The sequence below is a fragment of the Amblyraja radiata genome, chromosome 6 (genome assembly GCF_010909765.2).
Source record: "Amblyraja radiata isolate CabotCenter1 chromosome 6, sAmbRad1.1.pri, whole genome shotgun sequence".
NCBI lineage: Eukaryota > Metazoa > Chordata > Chondrichthyes > Rajiformes > Rajidae > Amblyraja > Amblyraja radiata.
Window position 1 is genome coordinate 100,524,715 of NC_045961.1, and position 15,018 is coordinate 100,539,732.

The 15,018-nt window shown below is 46.5% G+C and overlaps 1 protein-coding gene across 7 annotated transcripts in view; it reads right to left on the minus strand.

The window, feature by feature from the left end:
* The window catches only part of LOC116974647 (CD99 antigen-like protein 2), a 51,163-nt gene that overhangs the window by 13,355 nt on the left and 22,790 nt on the right, over window positions 1–15,018 (minus strand). For 5 of the 7 annotated variants that reach the window (XM_033023348.1, XM_033023344.1, XM_033023347.1 and 2 more), the window contains 4 exons: window positions 9,395–9,451; window positions 7,009–7,068; window positions 4,534–4,593; window positions 3,280–3,336 (listed from right to left, as the gene is read on the minus strand). In XM_033023348.1, the coding sequence (XP_032879239.1) occupies window positions 3,280–3,336; window positions 4,534–4,593; window positions 7,009–7,068; window positions 9,395–9,451 (234 nt within the window). The remainder of the gene's footprint in view (window positions 1–3,279; window positions 3,337–4,533; window positions 4,594–7,008; window positions 7,069–9,394; window positions 9,452–15,018) is intronic. The other 2 variants (XM_033023349.1, XM_033023346.1) reach the window with 1 other exon arrangement.

Below are 15,018 nucleotides of genomic sequence, written 5' to 3' on the forward strand. Positions count from 1 at the left end.
TCACCTGCCTCCAACCCGACAAACAGCCATCCACCATTACCCTCTGGCTTCTCCCATTCAGCCACTGCTGAATCCATCTTGCTATTCCTGCATTTATACCCAACAGTTTAACCTTCTTAACCAACCTTCCATGAGGAACCTTGTCAAAGGCCTTACTAAAGTCCATATAGACAACATCCACTGCTTTACCCTCGTCAATTTCCCTAGTAACCTCTTCAAAAAATTCAAGAAGATTAGTCAAACATGACCTTCCAGGCACAAATCCATGTTGACTGTTCCTAATCAGACCCTGTTTATCCAGATGCTTATATATATTATCTTTAAGTATCTTTTCCATTAATTTGCCCACCACTGAAGTCAAACTAACAGGTCTATAATTGCTAGGTTTACTCTTAGAACCCTTTTTAAACAATGGAACAACATGCGCAGTACGCCAATCCTCGGGGACTATTCCCGTTTCTAATGACATTTGAAATATTTCTGTCATAGCCCCGGCTATTTCTACACTAACTTCCCTCAATGTCCTAGGGAATATCCTGTCAGGACCTGGAGACCTATCCACTTTTATATTTTTCAAAAGTGTCAGTACTTCTTTTACTTTGAAACTCATAGTATCCATAACTACTCTACTCGTTTCCCTTACCTCACATAATTCAATATCCTTCTCCTTGGTGAATACCGAAGAAAAGAAATTGTTCAATATCTCCCCCATCTCTTTTGGCTCTGCAGATAGCTGCCCACTCTGTTTCTCCAATGGACCAATTTTATCCCTCGTTATCCTTTTGCTATTAATATAGCTGTAGAAACCCTTTGGATTTACTTTCACCTTACTTGCCAAAGCAACCTCATATCTTCTTTTAGCTTTTCTAATTTCTTTCTTAAGATTCTTTTACATTCCTTATACTCCACAAGCACCTCATTTACTTCATGCTGCCTATAATTATTGTAGATCTCCCTCTTTTTCCGAACAAGATGTCCAATTTCCCTTGAAAACTAGGGCTCTTTCCAATTTTTACTGTTTCCTTTCAACCGAACAGGAACATAAAGATTCTGTACTCTTAAAATTTCCCCTTTAAATATCCACCATTTCTCTTCTACATCTTTCCCATAAAACAAAATGTCCCAGTCCACTCCTTTTAAATCATCTCGCATCACATCAAAGTTAGCCTTTCTCCAATCAAAAATCTCAACCCTAGGTCCAGTTCTGACCTTCTGCATAATTATATTGAAACTAATGGTATTGTGATCACTGGACCCGAAGTGCTCCCCAACGCATACCTCCGCCACCTGTCCCGTCTCATTTCCTAACAGGAGGTCCAGCACTGCCCCTCCTCTAGTAGGTACCTCTATGTATTGCTGCAAAAAAACTATCCTGCACACATTTTACAAACTCCAAACCATCCAGCCCATTTACAGAATGTGTTTCCCAGTCTATGTGTGGAAAGTTGAAATCTCCCACAATCACTACCTTGTGCTTACTACTAATATCTGCTATCTCCTTACATATTTGCTCTTCCAATTCTCGTTCCCCATTTGGCGGTCTATAATACACCCCTATAAGTGTTGCTACACCTTTCCCACTTCTCAGTTCCACCCAAATAGCCTCCCTAGATGAGCCCTCCAATCTATCCTGCCAAAGCACTGCTGTAATATCTTCCCTGACTAGCAATGCAACACCTCCACCTCTTGCCCCTCCAATTCTATCACACCTGAAGCAACGAAATCCTGGAATATTTAGTTTCCAATCACAGCCCTCCTGCAACCATGTTTCACTGATCGCCACAACATCATACTTCCAGGTGTCTATCCAGACTCTAAGCTCAACCACCTTTCTTACAATGCTCCTAGCATTAAAATATACACATTTAAGAAACCCCCCGTCTCTTCTTCTCTGTTTATTTCCTTTTTTTTCTTTCTCCTCTTGTGTCCGAGTGCTTCCCTTTTCTGCTTCCTGCCTCCCATTCTGTCTACTAGCTTTCTCTATTTGAGTCCCTCGCCCCAACCATTCTAGTTTAAAGTCTCCCCAGTAGCCTTTGCGAATCTCCCCGCCAGGATATTGGTCCCCCTCGGGTTCAAGTGCAACCCATCCTTTCTGTACAGGTCCCACCTTCCCCAAAAGAAGTCCCAATGATCCAGAAACTTGAATCCCTGCCTTCTGCACCAGTCTTTCAGCCACGCATTTATCCTCCACCTCGCTCCATTCCTACTCTCACTGTTGCGTGGTACAGGCAGTAATCCTGAGATTGTTACCTTTTTGGTCCTTTTCCTTAACTCTCCTCCCAACACCCTAAATCCTCCCTTCAAGACCTCTTCACTTTTTTTACCTATGTCATTTGTACCAATATGTACCACGACCTCAGGCTCCTCTCCCTCTGATTTCAGGATATCTTGGATGCGTTGAGACACGTCCGAGACCTTGGCACCAGGGAGGCAGACCACCATCCTGGTCTCCCGACTGCGTCCACAGAAACGCCTATCCGACCCCCTAACAATAGAGTCCCCAATTACTATTGCCCTCTTCTTTTTTTCCCTACCTTTCGGAGCAACAGGGCCGGTCTCTGTGCTGGAGGCCCGTCCGCTGTTGCTACCCCCGGGTAGGCTGTCATCCTCATCCGTACTCAAACAGGAGTACTTATTTGCAAGGTGTACCGACATTGGAGTACTCCCTCGTTCCTGCCTCTGCCCCTTGCCCTTCCTTAGCGTGACCCACATGTCTCTCTCCTGTGGTTTTGGAGTGACCACCTCCCTATAACTTCCCTCTATGACCTCGTCACTCTCCCTGACCAGACAGAGGTCATCGAGCTGCTGCTCCAGGAACCTAATACGGTCCCTTAGGAGCCCCATCTCTCTGCACCTGGTGCAGATGTGGACGTCTGGAGGGCCATCCACCACCATGACCTCCCACATCTGACATCCAGAACAGTACACTGCTCTGACTGTCATTCTCTCACCTTACCCTGGATCCGATACCAGTATAATACAATAGAAACTGCTGGGAGAAATCAGCAGGTATCTGACACAAACAGCTGCTCCCTCTTGCCCTTTAAACTGTACCTGAGGTTGCACCTAATCAGCTGCTTCCTCTAGTCTGCTTCCACCAATCAGCGGCTTCCACCAGAAACCCTCCCTGTGGAGTGTGGAACGTTACAGACTTTGGTAAAAGCCCTGACCCTCCTCCACTGTCTCCAACGGTCCCGGGCTTCTGTGAAAACAAGCCCCGTGCCCGATTTAAGTACTCACCGCCCTGACCCTCCTCCACTGTCTCCAACCTGCACGCACCTGTTTTCTTAACAGAATGGTCATTGAGCGCGTCCCCAAGATCAAATCCGTCAGGGTCTGGAAAGGAAACATTAATAAATTAGTCCAAAACTTTCTCCAATGACATTTATCTACAAAGAGACTTAGTTAAAGATTTCACTTTAAAAGTTAATATCTAATATTGGGCAGCTGCAATCTATGGGTTGGATCAGTTCCAGCTAAACTTGCTCTTGGCAGCATCTAATGTCAAAAACATAGAAACATAGAAAATAGGTGCAGCAGTAGGCCATTCGGCCCTTCGAGCCTGCACCACCATTCAACATGATCATGGCTGATGGGGAACAAAGGTTTCACCATAAGGACTTGGAGCAACTATTTAAACCTCCCCTCAGCCAACAATAAAGCATTGTGTAGGAAGGAACTGCAGATGCTGGTTTAAACCGAAGATAGACACAAAATACTGGAGTAACTCAGCAGGACAGGCAGCATCTCTGGAGAGAAGGAATGGGTGACGTTTTGTACATTTCCTTGATCATCCTCTGCTTTAATCTGTCCTTTTCACACATGACATGCCATTTGTACCCTTCCATATCTCTAGGTTCCCTCTCCCCTGACTGAAGAAGGGTCTCGACCCGAAACATCACCCATTCCTTCCCTCCAGAGATGCTGCCTGTCCCGCTGAGTTACTCCAGCATTCTGCGTCTATCTTCAGTGTAAACCAGCATCTGCAGTTCCTTCCTACATATTTAAACTGCACAGTGCTTTCACTTCCCTACTTCCCAAATTTGGAAAAGGAATCAGTTTAAAGGTTCAAAGGACAGTTTATTGTCACGTGTACATAGAAACATAGAAACATAGAAAATAGGTGCAGGAATAGGCCTTTCGGCCCTTCGAGCCTGTACCGCCATTCAAAGTGATCATGGCTGATCATCAAATTACTGTACAGTGATATTCGAATCACCGTACAGCCATTTATAAAAATGTGACGCTGACCTGGCCTGGTCGTTAAAATTGTATTTGTATTGTATTTGACCTGGCCTGGTCGTTAAAATTTTTCTGAGCTAAATGGGGTCTTTTGACAGCAAGTATCTATCTGGAACACATGTCGCTGACAAGCAAGCACGTCCCCCCCCCCCCCCCCCCCCCTTCCTTATGGAGTAAGCTCTCCATCAAATTTTTAAGTTGCTTTCTTGGAGATTTGGCAACTACTTAAAACTGTAGTATTGAATTGCAAATTACAACCTAATTACAAAGATATTCCTCACCGACACGTACCTCGGGCTTGGGTGGCATCATCTTGTACAGCGTCGTTAAGATCAAATTCAACACTATCATCTGAAAGATAAATGTTGACCATCACTAACGGAAGCTCGTAATTATACACAGTGGCCCCAGGGCCAATTTGGTTCCCAATTTAAGGTAGTCTCGTTGCAACAACTGGTCTTTACCTGCCGGCCAGTTCTGGAGATTGTGGCTTAACCAAGTCACAAACCCAAAGAGCGAGCTTGTGTATGAAACCACGAGGGGAACAGATAGGATGAATGCACACTGTGTAAGAGAGAACTGTAGATGCCGGTTTAAATCAAAGGTAGACACAAAATGCTGGATGTAACTCAGCGGGTGAGGCAGCATCTATGGAGAGAAGGAATGGGCGACGTTTCGGAATGAGATGCTGCCTCACCCGCTGAGTTATTCCAACATTTTGTGTCTACCTTCGGGTAAATGCACACGGTCTTTTACCAAGAGTGTTCAAGAAGGAACTGCAGATGCTGGAAAATCGAAGGTACACAAAAATGCTGGGGAAACTCAGCGGGTGCAGCAGCATCTATGGAGCGAAGGAAATAGGCAGCCTCGCTCAGAGCCCCCCTCCGCCGTATGTGTGCTGAGGATTTTTCCCGTCGATGAAATATGACAGAGATATTAATGTTTTTACAAAATTCCCCATTCTCTCTGCTGCCCCCGCTGGAGGCAGGGGAAGGGACTATAAAACCAGGAAGTGGTGTGCCTCAATTAGTCTCTGCAAGCTGGAGCTCTGTCAATTAGTCTCTGAGCTCTGAATAACTGAACAAATGTCTACAGCACTGTGAGTACCCTTAATTTGGTCTGAAAATGAAAATATAGTTAGTTTGAAGTAAAAAAAGCACTGCCTGCAAATGGTTGTTTGGGTTGAATTAAAAAGTCTCTCTCTCCCCCCCCCCCCCTCCCTCCCCCCCCTCCCCCCCCCCCTCCCTCCCCCCCCTTCCCCCCCCTCCCCCCCCCTCCTCCCCCCTCCCCCTCCCCCCCCCCACCCCTCCCCTCCCCCCCCTCCCCTCCCCTCCCCTCCCCCCCCTCCCCCTCCCCCCTCCCCCCCCCTCCCTCCCCCCCCCTCCCCCTCCCCCCCTCCCCCCCTCCCCCTCCCCCCTCCCCTCCCCCTCCCCCCCCCCCCCTCCCCCCCTCCCCCCCTCTCTCTTTTTCCTCCCATCCATCCCCTCCCCCACCATCCCTCCCCTAAACCCCCCTCCCCTCCACACACCCCTATTCATAAGGTTCTTAAGTCATAGGAGCAGAATTCAGCCATTCGGCCCATCAAGTCTTCTCCGCCATTCAATCATGGCTGATCTATCTCTCCCTCCTATCCCCATTCTCCTGCCTTCTCCACATAACCTCTGACAACTATTAAAGACAGCTGTAATGTCTCCATTGAGGTAGACGGGAGGTACAGAAAGGAACTGCAGATGCTGGTTTACACCGAAGATAGACACAAAATGCTGTAGTAACTCAGCGGGACAGGCTGCGTCTCTCGATAGAAGAATGGGTGACGTTTCGGATGGAGACCCTTCTTCAGACTGAGAGTCAGGGGACAGAGATGAGGTAGGGTAAGGTGTGAGCAAGAAACATCAAAGGGGATGGGGATCAAGGAACATGTCGGATAGATCATTGTTAGCTCAGGGAAGTTGACAACGAAGCATACAGAAATAACATTTAATCAGGGGACAGTCAGACTGGTCAGAGAACAAGGACGGGTGGGTGGAGAGAGAGGGAAAGCAAGGGTTACTTGGAGTTAGAGAAGTCAATATTCACACCACTGGATTGGTAGCTGCCCAAGTGAAAAATGAGGTGCTGAGATGTCCTCATTCTTTCGGGAATGGGGGTTCCCCTCTTCCATCATTGATGAGCCCCCCATTAGGGTCTCCTCAATATCCTGCAGCTCTGCCATTGCTCTCCCTCGCCCCTGTCGCACCAGGGACAGAGTCCCCCTCGTCCTCACCTTTCACCCCATCAGCCGTCGTATAGCGCACATAATCCTCCGACATTTTCCCCACCTCCAATGGGATCCCACAACTAGCCACATCTTCCCATCTCCACCCCTTTCTGCTTTCCGCAGAGACCGTTCCCTCCGCAACTCCCTGGTTACATTTGAACTCTGTTTCCTTCCTTGTCACCTTCCCCTAGTTAACAATGAGCTATTCTACATTCTCCTTTAACCCCATCCCCTTTGATGTCTCATGTTCACTCCTTAATCTTCCTTATCTCTGTCTCCCTCTCCCCTGATTCTCAGTGTGAAGAAGCGTCTCAACCCAGAACGTCACCTGTTCTTTTTCTCCAGAGATGCTGCCTGACCCGCTGAGTTACTCCAGCATTTTGTGCCTGTCTCTGAGAGGTCGGATGTCCTCTCTGACAACCAGCAATGTACGGAATTGTTCCCTCCATTCTGAAACAAGACTTGGATACAAAACGCCATCACTAAAGCCACAGGATATTGATACGTACCCCTGGATGCAACATGGTCATCTCTCAGAGCGTCACCAAGGTCAAAACCCTCTCCATCGTCTGAAAAGAAAATGGTATACAGTCAATGGAACTTCCAGGAACATCACGATTTTAGATACAAGGAACTCCAGATGCTGGTTTACAAAAAACAACATTGTTATGGACAATAGACAATGGACAATAGATAATAGGTGCAGGAGTAGGCCATTTAGCCCTTCGAGCCAGCACCGCCATTCAATGTAATCATGGCTTAACATCCACAATCAGTACCCCGTTCCTGCCTTCTCCCCATATCCCCTGACTCCGCTATCTTTAAGAGCTCTATCTAACTCTCTTGTTATATTTGAAGCGGCAACAGTTATCCAATGCATCGACTAAAGATTTACTTTTTAGTTTTAGTTTCAGAGATACAAAGCGGAAACAGGCCCTTCGGCCCACCGAGTCCATGCCGACCCGCGATCCCCGCACATTAACACTACCCTACAGACACGAAGGACAGTTTACATTTATACCAAGGCTATTTAACCTACAAGTCTGTACGGATTTGGAGTGTGGGAGGAAACTGAAGATCTCAGAGAAAACCCACGCGGGTTTTGGGGGAGAACGTACAAACTCCGTGCAGACAGCACCCGTAGTCGGGATCGAACCCGTGTCTCCGGCGCTGTAAGTGCCGTCATGGAACTTCCAAGGACATCATGATTTTAGACACAAGAAACTGCAGACGCTGGTTTACAAAAAAAAAACCCACAAAGTGCTGGAGCAACTCAGCAGGTCAGGCCACATCTGTGGAAGACATGGATACATGATGGGTAGGAAGGAACCGCAAATGCTGGTTTACAACGGAGCTAAATACAAAGTGTTGGAGTAACTTAGCTGATCAGGCAGCATCTCAGGAGAAAAAGGAATGGGTGACGTTTCAAGTCTGGGGAAAGGGAAACTAGAGGGATAAAGGTACAGAACAGGTCAGAGCCGGCACCGATGGCCGAGGAGCCCACAATGGTCCATTGTTGGCACCGATGGCCGAGGAGCCCACAATGGTCCATTGTTGGCTGTGGAGGAGGTGATAACGAAGAGATACAAACAGTGAAACTGGCAAGATGACTGGTTTGGGGGGAGGGGCAGAGAGGGAGGGAATGCCAGGGTTACTTGAAATTTGAGAAATCAATATTCATACTGCTGGGTTGCAAGCTGCCCAAGCGAAATATGATGTGCTGCTCCTCCAATTTATGTTGGGCCTCACTCTGACAGTGGAGGAGGCCTCGGACAGAAAGGTCAGTGTGGGAATGGGACGAGGAGTTAAAATGTTTGACAACTGGAAGATCGTGGAGGCCAAGTCGGACTGGGTATACTTTTAAGAAGCATTAATCGACAGAGTCATAGGACAGGGTCTGGACTTTGTGGGCAGAATTGCCTCATGTTATGCTGCATAGAAACATTGCATTGATTTCCTTTCTCTCAGGAGAATATTATTGTGCAACGAGATTATTCAAATGAGTTTAGACGGATGAGGAGGGAGGACCTCATTGAAACTTACCGACAAGTGAAAGACCTGGATAGAGTGGATGTGGAGAGGATGTTTCCACTAGTGGGAGAGTCTAGGACCAGAGGCCACAGCCTCAGAATTAAAGGGTCTAACTTTAGAGAGGAGATGAGTGAGAATATGTAGAATTGGAGATACTTTAGGACTAAGGTTTAAGTATTCTGAGTTAAGCTTTAATTTCTTTGTTTTTACATAATTGAGTTAAGTTTCATTATCCCAGCTGTGACAATTTTTCCTGGAAAATGTGAGTTTTATGTGATGTTTAATGCTATTGTAATTGGCTAAGATGTATTATGCTGTGTATGATTGTAATTGGGTAGAAAGATTGTCCACATCTATATAACCATGTTATACTGTAGTTACTGATCTACAATCACCACCCTTTGTAAGTTACCTCCCACTGTATCAACCATATATATATATATATATATGCTAATTCCTTTGTTTGAGCACATGTGTTTCTCCGTGATCCACTGGGAGAGCTTCCCAGGGCAGTACAGAGAAACCTGGTCACCATGGTGAAATAAAGGATAATTTAAGATATTCTAGTCGGTGTTTTCACTGAACGGACTAAGGGATATAAATACCGGAATTATCATGAGGAGGAATTTGTTTCGTCAGTGAATCTGTGGAATCCATTCAGCTATGGATGGCTGTGGAGGCCAAGTAAGAGAATGACAGGTTCTTGACCAGTATGGGTGTCAGGGGCTATGGGGAGAAGGCAGGAGAATGGGGTTGAGAGGGAACGATTGATCACCCATGATTGAATGGCAGAGTCTACTTGATGGGCCGAATGGCCTAATTTTTCTCGTTGAACTTTTGAACTTAAGACGGAATAATACACACCTGTTGGAACATCGGAATCATCATCAAGGGCGTCACTAAGATCAAACTCGTCAGCCTCTGGAAAAGAAATGTTTATAGTTACTCCACTTAGTTCCATGAAACTTTCTGGCACAACATTTAGTTGCTAAGAGACAAACGTAAAGTCTCCATTTTTGGTATCGGAATGTAATGTAATCATTTGGGGGCTGTCGTCTGGGGTCTCAGAGGAGACCCTCGCAGGTTTGCGGTAAAAGGGTTGAGTTGTCGGTTCAGGGAATCTAGGATTTGGGCCCCCAATGAGTGATCTTACTCCATCGGTTTTCCTCCGATTCGCTGATGCAACTACTCGGCAATTCGCTGGCCTTCCCCAACTCATCCCCAACTCAACTCATCCCCAGCCCAACCCAACTCAACCCCAACCCAACTCAACCCCAACCCAACCCAACCCCAACCCAACTCAACCCCAACCCAAACCCAAACCAACCCAACCCCAACCCAACTCAACCCCAACCCAACCCAACCCCAACCCAACCCCAACCCAACCCAACTCATCCCCAACCCAACTCATCCCCAACCCAACCCAACCCCAACCCAACCCAACTCATCCCCAACCCAACCCATCCCCAACCCAACCCAACCTCAACTCATCCCCAACCCAACCCAACCCAACCCCAACCCAACTCATCCCCAGCCCAACTCATCCCCAGCCCAACCCAACTCATCCCCAGCCCAACCCATCCCAACCCAACTCATCCCCAACCTAACCCAACCCCAACCCAACCAAAATCATCCCCAACCCAACCCAACTCATCTCCAACCCAACCCCAACCCAACCCAACTCATCCCCAACCCAACTCATCCCCAACCCAACTCATCCCCAACCCAACCCAACTCATCCCCAACCCAACTCATCTCCAACTAAACTCAACTCATCCCCAACCCAACTCATCTCCAACTAAACTCAACTCATCCCCAACCCAACTCATCTCCAACTCAACTCAACTCATCCCCAACCCAACTCATCCCCAACCCAACCCAACTCATCCCCAACCCAACCCAACCGAACCTCGACTCAACCCAACCTCAACTCATCCCCAACCCAACCCAACCTCAACTCATCCCCAACCCAACTTATCTCCAACTCAACTCAACTCACCCCCAACCCAACTCACCCCCAACCCAACTCATCCCCAACTCAACTCAACTCATCCCCAACTCAACTCATCCCCAACCCAACTCATCCCCAACCCTCCCTTAAGCCCTCCCTTCACCACCTCCAGTTTAAATTTCATTTGGAATATTTTGGAGGACCAAGAAACCAAGAACCAAGAGAGGCGTCCCGAAGAGACTGAGGTTAGTAGTCCATAGAATACTGATATTGGGTCGGTTATATTGATAGAGGGGTTCAGCTGAGGGAACATTTCAGTGTTGAGGTAATTGGAAATAAGTTTCGGGATGAAGTAATAATTTGACAAATTACTTTAAAATTCAGCTTCAAGGTAGAAAATCAGGATAAGTTGATAAATTACTTTGAGAGCCTGTACTGTGTAAAAGGTTGGGAAGGGGTTTCGGGCTGAAGTAAAAATTGACATATTACTTCAAAACCAGCGCTGAGGTGGGAAGGGGTCTCTATGGTATTTCAGGACTGCGATCAAAAAAGTTCAGCTCTAAATTCTGTGGTCAAAGTGTTTTATTGAATGTTTTTGTTTAAGTTTGTATGATTTTGTTTTAAAATTTGTATTATGGAGGATACCACATTTTTCTGATAAAAGCATTCTTTTGCTGATAAGGATTCTGCTGCCAGTGGTTTCACTTAAAGCGATACTCAGATTCTTCAGATTTACTATTGAAATCATTGTTAACTTTTGTCGATCTAAAATACTCTGAGTTTTGTGGAGGGGTATTGTGGAATTTATTTTATTGTGGAATTTATTTTGATGTGTAAATTTTGTGTCGTGGTGATCTAATTGTTTTGTGTGAAGTTTTTGGCCAAAATGAATCACAAGGCATGAAAGAGCTATTTGCTATTGCATTGCTTACTGAGATACTGAGACTAGATCTTGTGGCTTAGTACTTCTCTCAGACAGGCTTTCTCTAGTGGAGCAGATAAGAGGGGCCCCGTGAAGGAGCTCTAGCATGATAAGCCGCCAGATGCAATAGAAAGATAAGGGGTCACAGCTTAAGGATAAGGGGGAAATCCTTTAGGACCGAGATGAGAAGAAACTTTTTCACAAAGAGAGTGGTGAATCTCTGGAACTCTCTGCCACAGAGGGTAGTTGAGGCCAGTTCATTGGCTATATTTAAGAGGGAGTTAGATGTGGCCCTTGTGGCTAAAGGGATCATGGGGTATGGAGAGAAGGCAGGTACGGGATACTGAGTTGGATGATCAGCCATGATCATATTGAATGGCGGTGCAGGCTCGAAGGGCCGAATGGCCTACTCCTGCACCTATTTTCTATGTATCTATGTAAGTCCTTGGCTGATGCAGTACCACCTGCGCCCACTATATCAGCTCCAGCAGCACCGGCAGAGTTCCAGGAGCAAGACTAAAAAGAAGCAACTCATACCACGTTCTAACCCCAGTAGAACACACAAGATTCCTAGCTAACTAGGGGTTCTGAACCCATGACGCGCTGGTTCATTAACATGCTCAGAATGAAGCCAGAGAGGAAGCGATCCTTACCACCCTCACTACCACTATGCAGAAACCTATTGATATCTCCAAAATTCTGGATACTAAACCAAGGAGAGGGGGCAGAAGAATTTTTGGAGTGATTTTCAGAGATATACATCAGTCAGTCGGGGGATGCTAGGAATCGAGACGGTCAGAATTCACCCCAGTACTGTGCTATCCTAGTACTTTGTCTCCCAGCTACTGTTGCAGAGGCAGTAAAACTAACAATATGGACTTTAGGGGGGCACATCATCCGAGGACGTACACTCCATGGAGGATAAATGGGGATCCTGTGGATAGGGTGAACTGTTTTAAATATCTGGGAGTCCACATCTCCGAGGATATGACATGGGCATCACACGCCTCAGCACTCGTGAGTAAGCCAAGGCAGCGCCTTTACCACCTCAGGCAATTGAGGAAATTCAGAGTGTCTCCGAGGATCCTCCAGTGCTTCTACGCAGCGGCGGTGGAAAGCATCTTGTCCGGGAACATTACCATCTGGTTTGGGAATTGCTCTGCCAAGGACAAGAAGGCTCTGCAGAGAGTAGTGCGTTCGGCCGAACGCACTATGGGAACTTCACTTGCCCCCCTGCAGGAACTATACATCAGGAGGTGCAACTCCAGAGCCAACAATATCATGAGAGACCCCTTCCACCCCTGCAACGGACTGTTCCAGCTGCTACGGTCAGGCAAACGCCTCCGTTGCCATGCGGTGAAAACAGAGAGGTTGAGAAGGAGTTTCTTCCCAGAGGCCATTCGGACTGTAAACGCCTATCTCACCAGGGACTAACTCTACTGAACGTTTTTCCTTCCATTATTTATTATGTAAAGGTATATGTGTGTTATGATTGTGTTTATAGTTTGTTTGGTTGTTTGTCTTTTTGCACAAAAGTCCGCGAGCATTGCCACTTTCATTTCACTGCACATCTCGTATGTGTATGTGACAAATAAACTTGACTTGACTTGACTTGACTGGACTTGGACTGACAATTCTCAGAGCCAAATGGCCTGTGCAGTTAAATGATACTTTAATTGTATCCAGCGAGGCCATTGGTGTAAGGAGTGCCCATGGCGGAGACAAGTGGGAGGGGGTTATCAGCAAGAACAAAGAGGAGGTTGGCAAAGAGGTCAAGGCCAAGGGAAGCACACAGACTTCTCACAGGCTGATCCATTTCCATAATGCTGACTAGCCGACAGTGGTGAACGGGTGTCACACTGACAAGGAACCTGTTCTGGTATAACAAGTTGTGGGAAAACATTCACAACCTCCCCAAATCCGACAAGACTGGGAGATTATCTGGATTTCAAGGACAGATCTATTAATACCCCATCTCTATGTAAGTCGGAGTAACATACCGGAATGAGACGGTGCAGCATCAGTTTGTGATCACCCCAGGCATAGACTGTAATCTGCTAGGCCGAGATGTGTTACGTATATTTCAGTTAAAGATCATATGGAAACATAGAAAATAGGTGCAGGAGTAGGCCATTTGGCCCTTCAAGCCTGCACCGCCATTCAATATGATCTTGGCTGATCATCCAACTTAGTATCCTGTACCTGCCTTCTCTCCATACCCCCTGATCCCTTTAGCCACAAGGGCCACATCTAACTCCCTCGTAAATATAGCCAATGAACTGGCCTCAACTACCTTCTGTGGCAGAGAATTCCACAGATTCACCACTCTCTGCGTGAATTTTTTTGTTCTCATCTCGGTCTTAAAAGGCTTCTTTCCCCCTTATCCTTAAACTGTGACCCCTTGTTCTGGATTTCCCCAACATCGGGAACAATCTTCTTGCATCTAGCCTGTCCAACCCCTTAAGAATATTGTAAGTTTCTATAAGATCCCCCCTCAAACTTCTAAATTCTAGCGAGTACAAGCCGAGTCTATCCAGTCTTTCTTCATATGAAAGTCCTGCCATCCCAGGAATCAGTCTGATGAACCTTCACTGTACTCCCTCTACGGCAAGAATGTCTTTCCTCAGATTAGGAGACCAAAACTGTACGCAATACTCCAGGTGTGGTCTCACCAAGGCCCTGTACAACTGCAGTAGAACCTCCCTGCTCCTATACTCAAATCCTTTTGCTATGAATGCTAACATACCATTCGCTTTCTTCACTGCCTACTGCACCTGCATGCCCACTTTCAATGACTGGTGTACCATGACACCCAGGTCTCGTTGCATCTCCCCTTTTCCTAATGAAGAAAGACTGGATAGACTCGGAGAATTCGCTAGAATTTAGAAGATTGTGGGGGGATCTTATAGAAACTTACAAAATTCTTAAGGGGTTGGACAGGCTAGATGCAGGAAGATTGTTCCCGATGTTGGGGAAGTCCAGAACAAGGGGTCACAGTTTAAGGATAAGGGGGAAATCTTTTAGGACCGAGATGAGAAAAACATTTTTCACACAGAGACTGGTGGATCTCTGGAACTCTCTGCCACAGAAGGTAGTTGAGGCTAGTTCATTGGCTATATTTAAGAGGGAGTTAGATGTGGCCCTTGTGGCTAAATGGATCAGGGGGTATGGAGAGAAGGCAGGTACGGGATACTGAGTTGGATGATCAGCCATGATCATATTGAATGGCGGTGCAGGCTCGAAGGGCCAAATGGCCTACTCCTGCACCTATTTTCTATGTTTCTATGACTTGGGAATCAATGTTTATACTAACTTTCAGATCTGCTTTTGGAATGATCTGTGACTTTGGTCAGTTGTGGAAAAACAGGGGATTCTTGACTTCAGCAGGAACACAGACATCCCACCAGAAATTGATATCAGATCTGTTACAGCCCTTATGTTGCTAAAACAAATTGCCAAGAAGCTAAGGAAATGTCCCAAGGACGCGTGTTGGTGGTACCTAAAATGATGAAGCAGACTAAAAGCATAGACAAAGACAAGTCTCCCTCGGAAAAACCAATGCCAACCTACAAGATGTTGTTAGATTCTGGCCAGGATACAGAAATGTGGAAACAG